Source organism: Peromyscus californicus, unplaced genomic scaffold (genome assembly GCF_007827085.1).
Source record: "Peromyscus californicus insignis strain IS unplaced genomic scaffold, ASM782708v3 Scaffold_3__1_contigs__length_106647218, whole genome shotgun sequence".
Classification (NCBI taxonomy): domain Eukaryota; kingdom Metazoa; phylum Chordata; class Mammalia; order Rodentia; family Cricetidae; genus Peromyscus; species Peromyscus californicus.
In genome coordinates, this window is record NW_026294551.1 from 13,859,882 (window position 1) to 13,871,918 (window position 12,037).

Consider the following 12,037-nt stretch of genomic DNA (forward strand, 5'->3'; position numbering starts at 1 on the left):
AATCCTTTAAAAACAATGCTAGGAGTGACTGTTGCTAGGGGTAACCTAACTCATGTCTTCCCTTGCTTATACAATGGGATCCATTTGTTTATTTGAAAATTAGAAATTAATGACCATTTGGTTATTTGGACATAAGTGGAGGAGATATCCACTTAAAATGAAACTTTTATGTAACTGAAACCATTTAAACAAACTCCACAGCTCAGCTCAGGCAATGGAAACAGTTAACAGGCCAAGAGCACCAACTGTAGATGAAAAGTGTGCCTGTGTAAGCTAAAAGGGCTTGAAAGACAGTGTTAAATAGCCAGAACATGAAAAAGAAACAGATTGTATTTTCGTTTTTTGTTTGTTTGTCTCATAACCTATGGAGGGCAAAAATCTCACAAACAGAAATAAATAGGCAACATGCCATTAACCAAATCCCAAGTCCTCACCTGTAAAGTGAGGAGGTTGGTTGTGCCTGTCTCAAAAGTTTTTTTTTTTTTAATCTCTTAAAGCCTTTTATTTTATTCAATACCATCTAGGCTTAAAAGGTGTACACACACACACACACACACACACACACACACACACACACATCAAACTTATTTTTCTTTGCTCTGTATGATTACTCTCCATGTTTTAAGTATTGTTATAGCAAAGTCACTGAAAAATCACCTTTTGCATTCTTCAAAACGATTTGTTCTCCTTTTAGCTGTATTTACAAAGGTTTCCTGACGCTGCTCCTCACAGATGAAACACAGCGTGATGCAGACACTTACAATAACATCCACTACTGTGAAGCCAAGGAAAATGCTGCTTTGAGATCTAACTGCCCTCACCTAGAGCATCAGGTCCAGGGAGTTTTCTGCTGCTGTTAAGGTGTGAATGGTTCTCTGAAGCCATTTAGAAACAACCAAAGTTCTCAGCATCAACCACCAGCCAAAGCCCATCAGATGGCTGGCATTCCACGCCTGGAACACACGCTATTGCTCATTATGCGAATACATAATGAAAGGATGGGGACAAAGAACAGAATGTAAATTGGAAGCTGACTTCTGAATGTGCTAGGCAGCAGTACTGGGCTGAAACACACATTCTAATTTCAAGAGACAATTCCAAAGTAGTTCTCAAGAGAAAGGACGAGGTATTTTTCAAATATTTGTTCAATATGAATGGGTAGGGGTTGCCAAAAATGACTTTTTATGCTGGCATGCGATCTCTTGGAGGGAAGTCAGCCTGAGTCACTGGATACATCAAAGGTAGAGAGTCCAGTGAATGGAATTACTGCAGGCTGTGTGAGCAAGCCAGATACCTGCGTTCATCTGCCCACTGCTGCGATTTCAGCCTCCTTTTAATTACATTAAAGCAGCTGGTACCACTGGTGACTGCAGTCTTTAGATTACCTTGATTGCTTGGTCATTATCTCTAATCAGCTGCTGCTTCTCATCTTCAAACTTTTGTATAACATCCTGGAGCCGCCTTTCTGCAGCAAGCTGCTGCCGACCGCTCTCTTCTTTCAGAGAGGAAATGGTTGTCTGAAGTTCTGCTATGATCTAAAATGAAAACAGCATGCTGTAACTTCAAATTCTCCAGTGAGAGGCATCTATTTTATATGTATTTATGCTTAACAAAAGAATGAATTTGGCAAAACTCTATTCCACAAACTGAACATTTTCAATTAACATATCACTCAGGCTAATGCACAAAATTCCACACAATAAAACCTACAATAAAACTGTGAATGGTGGACAACTGCTGAACCGAATATATTTGGAAGATATTTCCACTCTAACATTCCACAGTATTTACTCATCAGAAGAAGGAACATCTGTGATCTCAAAAAAATGAAAAGCATCAGACGGTATTTTACTGAGAAATAAACTTGTTAAGAGTGAGGAAGGCTGGTCTGACTTTAGTAAGACTTTGCACCACTACACCACCACCACTACCACCACCCATCACCACCCACCACCACCCACCACCACCACTACCACAAGCAGCACCCCCACCCACCCCCACCATCCACACCCACCCCTCCCACCACTCATTCCCACCCCCACCTTCACCCATCACCACCACCACCACCTACCACTACCAGCACCACCACACCACCACCCACCACCACTGCTACCAGCACCAGTACTACAACCATCACTACCACCCACCACTCACAAGCACCACCAACTACCACTACCACCACTTATCACCAGCACCAGCACTCACCACCACCACCACACCACCAGCAGCAGCACCAGCACCAGCATCACCGCCAGCACCCACCACCACTCACCAGCAGCAGCAGCACCCTTATTCTTCATGGTCATGCTCACTCTTTATGGTCACCCAGTTCCACATAGTAAGTTTTGGGTATTAACTAATGTTATGTACTGTGTTGAGATATGAAGTTTTTATATTATTTGCTACTGTGAGATAAGTATGATTATTACCTCCCTCTTTAAAATGAGGAAACAGACACAAAGAAGTCAAACACTTTACATTGCTGAAGATGATTTCCAGCTACGGAGATGGGCAAGAATTGAAGCCCACAGTCAGCTTCATGTTCTAAGGAGCCAACTTCATTTTGTTTTTAACAAAATTTTGGTGTGGAAGAGAAGTTCATGCTTCCAAATAGGCCTCTCCTTCCTGAGAGCACACACTCATGAAAGTTTATTCTGGCCCAGATGTGCCCTTGCACAGGGACTCCTGGAGCTCTCTCCACACTCAGGAGTTAGCTCCCTCCAGGGCAGGGTTCCCACCACCTTCTCAAATGAACATCTGATGAGGAACGCAATGAGCCCTCTGAGTGCGGCTCTTCCTTTGCTTTGGATGCAGCCATTTCCTTTCAATCTCAACAGCCAGGATTGTTTTTGAAAGCAGGAAATGGTTGTTTCTCTAATACAAGAAACAGTATCAGTGTTCACAATGCTGTAACAGTATCAGTACTCACCATGCAGCTCTGTGAGCGGGATGCAGTGGGTGAGAAACACTGGGCTTAGCTGTCTTTCCTGATCTCAGTTTCCCACAGAACAGGAGCACAGCATCAAAAAACAAAGCAATAGAAACTATATGGAGGGCCATAAAAGCCAAGTGCTATAGAAATATTAGTTGTCATAATGGACATAAACAGAGCACTGTTAGGATAAACAGGGAGTGTTCACCCTTAGTGTGCAAATTTGCTGTTCAAAGTTTAAAATTTAGTCAAATGTTAAGATTATTTTGAGATGAAGAAATTCATAAGAGCAGTATGAGAACATTAAATTGACCCTCTGCTGTGAGTGGAGGAATTCACTTACCGAGAATAGAATACTGTTCATCTATTTTAAGAATTTTGATTAAATGTTGCTTCCATGCAACAAATGTTACATCCATTCAATTACATTTCATAGCACTTTGATCCATAAGTAGTAAAGGTTAAATTCTGATAGTAAATGTCAAGAAATGAAGCATAGAAGAACCAGCTTTTAGTTACAGGGCCAGAGGGGCTAGGGATAAGAAAGCCAGATTTCCTCAACCTACCATGAACTTGAAGATTGATATTTTATAGGAACCTGGGGCCAAACAGTAAACACAGCTTAATACTTCAGCGTCTCAAGCCAAGGAAGGCACAACTTCATAGAAGTGGGGAGGTTAGCTCTAGTGTGAGCTTAGTTCTCTGCAATTTTATCACGTGTGTAGCTTTGAGTGTCTACCACAGTCATGGAATCTACTTTTAGAGTACAAGATATTTATTTTCCTTTTAAAAATACTAGAACTGAGCAAATCAGTATTGAGTAGAAACAGGAGGATCAGGAGTTCAAGGTCAGTTTCAGCTCCGGGGTGAGTTTGAGGTTAATTTGGGCTACATGAGACCTTGCCTCAAAAAAAAAAAAAAAAAAAAAAAAAAAAAGTAAGATTGAGGTTATTATAGCTAAGATTGAAGACAAAAATATTTAAAGGTATTTTAAATGATTTTAAGGGCTCAAGATCAGGATTTTCCTCATAGAAGATTCTGGACAATGTATACAAAAAGGAATGAGTGTAGGTTTTGGAAGGAACTAGAAATGATGTTCCAAGGAAGGCACACTTGCTTTTATATTCTCTAGGGGAGAGATAATGAGACTTCTATGGGGGGAAAATGAGATTATATTTGGAAAACAATTTTTAAAACTTATAAAAGGAATGTCAAAACATTTGAAGTGAAACACTATGGCTAGACAAGTAGGTTGATTAGTAGGTAGGATAACATTGTGTTACCTAAAAAAAGACTTAATATTCCAAATATTCCAGATGAAGAAGTAATCAGAATATCAGGCTAGCAAACATGGTTTAGGTTAGGAACACAGCATGGGTCTTTACGTCTATTCACTGGTCTTCGCAGTACAAGAAAACAAACTTTTCACCTTAGCTCATTGCATATAACACTAGCACTCAATAAGTATTTAAGTAATGAATCAGAATGGTAAATTAAGTAGTGAACTATCATGGTAAATAAGAAATAATCACCACTGGGAAAAAAATAAATTGACATAGTCTAGCTTTTCCATAAGTAATAGTAAAAGTTTTTGAAAAAAGAAATCTGTTATATACAATCATAATTGGGAGCCTCCAGTTTGGATAGAATCATAATTAAAGAATATGAAGTAAAATGTCACTAAATGTTTACCCTGCATTTATTTACAGTAAGGAGTGGATTAGGACATTTTCATGTAGATATGGAAAATTAACACTCGGGCAAACAACAGGGGCTATTTTGGGAGGGTGCTGTAAGCAGCCTAATCCATGAAAGCAATAATGGTTTCTAATGATTGCTAGGCAATGAAACTTTGCGTAGACACTAGGATCTTATTTCAAGTCTTTACAGAATTTAAAATAGAAGTTAAATTTCACCTTTTATTTCTATTGGTTTTTTTTTTTTTTCAGATTGTGGTACAGTTTGAGACTTTTCTCAAATTCTTCCTTTAAGTTCAATAGCCAACAAAAACCATACCTAGAAAGGACAGGAAGGCACTGGGGTTCCTTACAAAATACAGGAAGACAGAGCCCTTTGCTACCCTCAGCATGGCCCCTGGACACAGTGGGGGCATGTGGCATATTTCATGGGCATGAATCTGCACCATGAAGGGGAAGCTAGCCAGGGTACTGGCAATGATTGATTGGCAGTGGGTGGGTTCAACTGGCAGCTGTCCTCTTTAGCTATGAATATTTTTACAAAATGGTATTACCTTATTATGGAAAATGAAAAGTAGGGAATTGAACTGAGTTTAGAAACTATGTTAAAACTGAGAAGGCAAGGTTAATATCTAATATTCAGACAAAAAGAACAAATACGTGACTGAGACAAATAGCATGCCTGGAGATGATGCCTCCCTGGCTGTTACGGTGAAGACTGTGTAGGCTTATAAGGGGCACAATCTTTGCGTGTGCCCAGGGTTAAGTGCACATGGTCTACTAGGTCCAAAGCTTGATAAGATCTTAAAGGTCAAGTAACTTCCTTCATAGGAAGAAAAGATCTCAAATATTTTCCTAATTTAAACTGCCGCTCTCTTGAGTGCTAATGGACCCATCACTCATCCAGTCACATTAGCACTGTTCTTAAGAGGAAAGTTTTTAAGTCCTGATAAACACAGTGAAGCAACTTTGCTTCTGGCACTCTTACCAGCTTGATGAGATACGCATTAGAGATTCCAGCAAACTCGTTCTGGAAGCAGAAACAGCCTATGTTTCTTTTTCTTTTTTTTTTTCTTTTTTTTTTTTTAAATGTTCATTTAAAGTAATCTGTTTCTCAGCCGTGACTGGTGGTGTAAACTGATGTTTTCAAATGCCAGTTCATGGCTATAAATACTCACTGCATCAGAGATGGGTGCAGAGACTATTATCAGTATAAGGCTATCTTCACTTGACATCTATGTATTTTTCTGGCCTTGCGTTGCTCTTTGGTTTATAAAATGATTACAGTGCATGGTAGTTATTGCTCATTTCCCATGCCCTTCTCCTTAACGTCTTGAAGAAAAATAGTGAGCTTCTACATTTCCAAATTTGTGGAGAAATTTCATCAGTTCTTAAACACCTGAAAGCACAGTGTCTGATGAAAAAAGTTCATCTTTCTTCTAGGTTTTTCCCCAGCTCCCTTCTTCCTTTTCGTATTGCAATGTTCATACACCCAGGGTTGCTAACAGTTATTGCATATTTTAGTACACACAAGGCACTGTGTGCTTTGGACACTGGTTTACTTACTAATTAAAACCGTCTTTCGAGTTAAGCACTGATCTCCCATTTGACTAATGAGGAAACTGAATTCCAGAGGTGGCAGGCAAAGGCACTCAAGGTCACACAAGTGGTAGGACTGGTTGGTATTTCGACCCAGGTCTGTGGACTCCAAGATCTGGCTTTCTTACATGCTAACTTTTAATTTGCTTTAATGTCACCTAACCAGGCTTCTTCCCACATTCCTGCAGGTAAACCTAAGGCTTCTGTTTACAGTCTTGTTAGCTAAGCATTTTCATTAGCTAGCTCCCAGCTCACTGTCTGTATCTTTCATTTCAAACAAAGCAAAAGAAGCATTATGCCAAGTTGCGATTTTTCATATTTCTGTTTAAACTTTAATTTGGGAGTGTTAAGATTTCTTTCAGCTGGTTGTAAGCATTGTTTTCAACAGATTAACAAGGACGTCTCTCCCTGAAGGGCTGGAATAATGGCAACCAAGCTACAATCATCTCTCACATAAACACATATGACTATTCAATTAAACAAAGACTTCTGGCTCTCTTAATGGCACGAGAATTATATAACATGCCCATTTTAGAAATAATCACAGAATTGACATTTCCTGATAACCACATTCAAAGCTCTGCTGTATTAGGAAGGTAAAGCATTGGGCCAGGCTGGTATGTCAAAGGTCAGGATTGCCACTTTGAAGTCAGCGCCAGGCTGAGTCCTGGCTTAGTCACTCGCTAACTCCTATGATCTCATCTCTCTGATCTTAGATTTCTGCCCTCTACTGCTGAGTGCCATCCCCAGCCCTCGACTGGAAAAATGGAGCCAATGAGGAAGACTGAATGAAGTCACCAGGCTTGTGCCCAGAAATGCTGGATATTGCCATTTGTTCTGTTGCTTCTATTATCAGGCAATTCATAAAATGGAACATGAATCTCAGTTTACATACCATTGTGTACAGGCAATGATACTAAAGCCAACTTAAAATCATTAGACATGAAAACTGTAAAACTAAATGGCTTAGTTATCCATCTACAAAATGAAGGTAAACAGTGCTTGTTTGTTCTAGCAGAACTTACAGAACTCCAGAGGCTTGGGACCCCCTAACTGAAGCCACTGGAAAGCAGAACAACTCACGAAGCAGATGTTCCGCAAGCATCGCCCTTCTAGCAGAGGCAGCATTGAACTGTTAGCCTTCCTTAGAGAAGACCCTGGAGTTAGCAACAAACAGAGTCGTGGCCGGGTTCTTCTTCTTTCCCCCTCTCCTGAAGGGGCAACAGTCGAGCTAACCTAGAACTGGCTGTCGTTTTGAATTAGTCAACCAGCCCATGGGTGCAACGAGTTAGGATATTGAAGAGGAAGAAAGCACAGATGTTATCAACCTGCTTACATCACAAATGTAGGTGTGTATCCCCTGCTTGTGAAATGTCTTTCGGCCTGGGCTTGTTCAAGCGTGCCGGCTGGTTTTACAACATCTTACTCTGTGTGTGTGTGTGTGTGTGTGTGTGTGTGTGTGTGTGTGTGTGTGTGAACATGAAGGTGTGTGTGTGTTGGTTCAAATGGCTCAATATTTGCAATTGTTCCTGATTTTAATAAGATGGAAATATTAAAAATGTATTTTATTTATCTATCCATCAAAATATGATACTAATCCATGAAAAACTGACAAGAATTTGGATTTAACACTGAAGTGCAAAGACTTTGCTCTGCTGGTCTCATTTCTGCTTTGGGTTTCGGATTTACTGTTTTGTTTTGTGGCTTTGGCCCATGCTTACCTGGGAAGATTTGGCAAGCTTCAGAGTATATTCCTTCTCGATCTGCTTCAGCCTGCTGTTGGCCTGCAAAACACACGTACACGAACACACACACAGTGACCTGTGAGCTTGGTATCTCTTCCACATGCCTATCACCAGGCAGCTGGGATGCCTGCCAGCTGCACCGCCCTTCTGGGCAGCCAGAAACCCACAGGGTTTGTCTTTGATCTGACGCCAACTATTCATCACTGAAGAAGCAAGCAAAAAAAAAAAAAAAAAAGAGATCTCTCCTGCCAATTATTAGACAAACATAAGACTTCTGTGGATAGAAGGAAAAAGGAAAAGGAGAGACAGAAATAGACATAGCAGTGTGACGGCTCAAAGGTAAAGGAGGGGGAGAGTGAAGAAGCAGGACGGGAAAGGGAGACAAATGGGACCGGGAACTGGGGGAGGAGGGAGGGAAGGAGGTGGTAAATTGAACACTCTTTTCCCTTAGTTTAAAAAGAAAGATAGGTGCTCGCAGACAAAGGCAGATGGGAAAAGTTCAGACCACTAAGAAGAGTTGAGCCCCTACTTGGCTGAACACACAAGAGCAATCTTTTGAAGTGACAAATATATCTAAATCAAACAGTTTTCTCTCCCGGAACTAGGGTAGCTCTCCCAGAATGAGTCCACATTGCTTAGAACGTGATTATCCCCTGCCACTCAGTTTTTAGTCCTCTGGACGTGACCCTCTTCTGCCCTCTGGGAGGGCTTGGGACCCTCACTTTCTCAGTGGCATGCCCTCCACAGGGCCTCTTCCCTGTCAACCACACAGACCCTCACTTCTCGGAACAGGCTTCAGCCAGCACTGTGGTCGCTTGTCCATCTACCTGCCTCTCTCTGCTCTGTTACCTTTTTCCACTGTTTCTATTTCCCATATCTCTGTCTTTTGATTTCTCCTAGAGTTTCTTCAACTTTTCCTTTAAAATGTTCTATGAGATTTGAAACAGTTGTTGGTATACATGGAATTTCTAAGGGTTCTTTCTCATTCTATAAAACAGCATCATTATGAACTCCCATTTTACAAGTGAGGAACAGAGTTTTGATAACCTGCCCAGCACCATACAGATTAGAAAATGATGGAGCTGCGACTTAACATCTGCCCCCAACACACACACACACACACACACACACACACACACACACACACACACACACGAGTGCAGCAGTAGAATTCTGGACATTTGCACAGAGTGTATCCTCTAATATACCACTTACATCCAAGATCTGGATGCCATGCCTTAGAAGGGCACCTGGGTGTTGAGGACAGACAGAATACACAAACCATCAATTTTCTCCTCAATTGCACCTGTTACCTTTCTCATTCTCTCTCTTTCGAGAGTGCCGGGGTGAGGGTGAGACTGGTCATGTGATGAGCCAGGCCATCCGTTAGGAGTCATGTTACTTCCTTATTCAAACTCTGAACCTTTTCCAGTAGTTACCTTATCCCTGCTCAGACCCCTGCAATTCCTCAAGTTTTCCCAGACTTGGACAGCATGACAGATTCTGCTGCTTTTAAAGGCATTCTCTAAGCCTTCTTTTCCTGAAGGCTCTTTGTACTTTGGATATGCCAAGACCATTTTTGGTCCCGCCCTTTTTCAAATTCTAAAATTTTATGGACTGTTATGTGTCCTGTTGTTTCCTTTCCTGTCTTTTTGAAAGGATTATTGTACAAAAATGCACATGTCTGGGCTGCATTCCAAAGTTCTGATTTCATTCCAGTTACCACCACCATCACCACCACTACAACAACAACAACTACACACACACACACACACACACACACACACACACACACACACACACACACCAAGCTCTGTAGCTATTTTAACATTCAGCCCAAACTATAAGTCACAGTCCATGCCCTTTTCTGTCTTCCTCTTGTAGTGCTGGAATCAAACCCACGAACTCTAATGGGTTATCTATGTCATGTCCCCTCTCCCAAGGTCCAGGGATCATTTAGGGGGAGGGTGCAGAAAGACTGTAAAAGTCGGAAGAGGTGGATGACTATAGTAAAACTGTTTTCTGGATATAACTTTGCAGGTGAACATATGCTCTTACAGTTTCTTGCCAGTATGTACAAGATCTGCACAAGATCAAGCCAGAGAAAATCCCAGCATGGAGTGGAGAGGTATCAGGCAGTCCTACCCCTAGATGAAGAGCTACTGGCAACTGATGGCTGATAAAGGGAGAATCTGTTTTCTTTGGGGATGAGGCCCTTGAATGGTTATCCATGCTCCAGTAACAACCCTAAACCCACACACATGTTGGTAGCACTAAGAGAATACATGAAATTGGGATGGATTAGTGGTAGGGAGACACAGAGGAACATTATAGGGGAGAAAATGAAAGGTAGAGTTGATTACAATACATTATATACATCTATGAAATTCTCAATCAATGAAAAAGGTTTTACATTAAAAACAAACCAACCCACAAAACAACCCCAGGGTTTTGTGCATCTTGTACCCTAGGCTGTATCACCAATCTTTTATTTCTTACACATTGATAGAACTTCCTCAGGGAGTGGAGATAAATAGGTAAGTCTTTTCTACTATGTTTAAGGTCAGCAAATGATTTCTTTATTTGGATATCCTAATGGAATGAGGAAACAACCCAGGCCAGGCTCTTCGCAGTCACAGCACTAAGTCTGAAATGACACTCCTTGTGAGATCCTAGAAAGCTGGTCTGACCCCTAACAAAGTACTTGGTGAGAAGTGTTTGTTCAATGAACAGATAGATATATAGTGCCCAGTCCTTTCCTGTGTAATCTCCTGAGAAGACCTTACTTTTGAAGCAATCCTTTCAAAAACCACGTGTTTCTTGGATTCAAGTTCAAAACAATTCTTTATAGTTTATTCCACAAATCTCTGCATCTGGAATCTCACCGAGTACATAGTCTGAGTTTGTGTCTTAAAGTGTAGCAAGGGCATGTGACTACTCCTGTTAGTTTAGAAGGTTGTCAGTCTGTCCCAGCTCTGTGACGAATGCAGCAACTCTCCATTACAGAATTAGGGCCACTTTGAACCTCTTGAGGTTTATTGGTTTTGGTTCACATTCTGCTAATGTTACTTATCACAAAATGCTTGATGAAGTATTTGTTGCTTTTAAAATAAACACTTACAGAGCTCTTACCATGAGCCAGGCACTGTTCTAAGTGCTTTAAAACTATTTACCCATTAGAGAACCTAAAAATTAATTGCAGTGTCGTAAAGACTACTTTCCTTTTCAGAGATGCTGGTCAGTGCAGGAAAGGCTGTCTTGGCTGCAGTTCCTCTGCAGGACCTGTGGCTAGCTGGCCCCAACCAACCGGACAAGCTCCTTTACTGAAAAATAGTCAACTCATCCATCAAGTCTAGGGCTATGAAATTGCACAAAACATACAAGAATCTCTCTTTACCTCCGTGCAGCGTCTGCCTGAGAGTAAAAAATATAATTTTTAAAAGTAATGCTTTAGATGGCATGATTGTCAATGAGAAAGATAAAGTGGGGAAAAGAAGGGGGATGATGAAAGGTAGAGGGAGGTTTGTAACAACAACAACAAAAACACAAGTTCTCGAAGTCATCTTAGATAGGGTCTGTGAGCAAACACCTGCAGGAGATTAGGAAGCCATGGGCAATTCCAAGAGCAAGGGTCCTGAGTCAGAGGGAGCACAGAATAAAAAGGCCGGTGCAGGGGCCTAGTAACCAAATCAGTAAGCAATGACTGAGCTAAGTTCTGGGGCAGAAAAGGGATAGAGTCCATAAGGCACTGCGTGTGACTGTAAGGAATTTGTTTTTTAATGTGAATAACACAGGAAGTAACTGAAGTGTTTTTTGTATAAGAGAAAATGTGATTTAAGCAGTAATATGGTGACTCAAGATTTCATTGAAGGCAAGAATCAAACAAAGAAGCCACTTAGACTGCAGCTGCAAACAATACAGGTTGGCAAAGGGGTGATGAGACACGGGCAGGCCCGGGGAAGACCGGAAAGAAGAACCGACTGGATCTCTTACTTGTTATAAAGAGATGGGGCAAGAGTGACCTCAGGGCTGGAGAAACGGGTCAGTGGGGAAGACACTGGATA

At 41.2% G+C, this 12,037-nt stretch overlaps 1 protein-coding gene across 8 annotated transcripts in view; it reads right to left on the reverse strand.

Annotated features, from left to right (window-relative positions):
• The window catches only part of Cep112 (centrosomal protein 112), a 494,900-nt gene that overhangs the window by 151,001 nt on the left and 331,862 nt on the right, over positions 1-12,037 (reverse strand). For 7 of the 8 annotated variants that reach the window (XR_008222117.1, XM_052755650.1, XM_052755651.1 and 4 more), the window contains 2 exons: positions 7,950-8,012; positions 1,386-1,535 (listed from right to left, as the gene is read on the reverse strand). Coding sequence is in view for 7 of the 8 variants with exons in the window: in XM_052755650.1 (XP_052611610.1) it covers positions 1,386-1,535; positions 7,950-8,012 (213 nt within the window). In the remaining variant the exon portion in view is untranslated. The remainder of the gene's footprint in view (positions 1-1,385; positions 1,536-7,949; positions 8,013-12,037) is intronic. The other variant, XM_052755648.1, reaches the window with a different exon arrangement.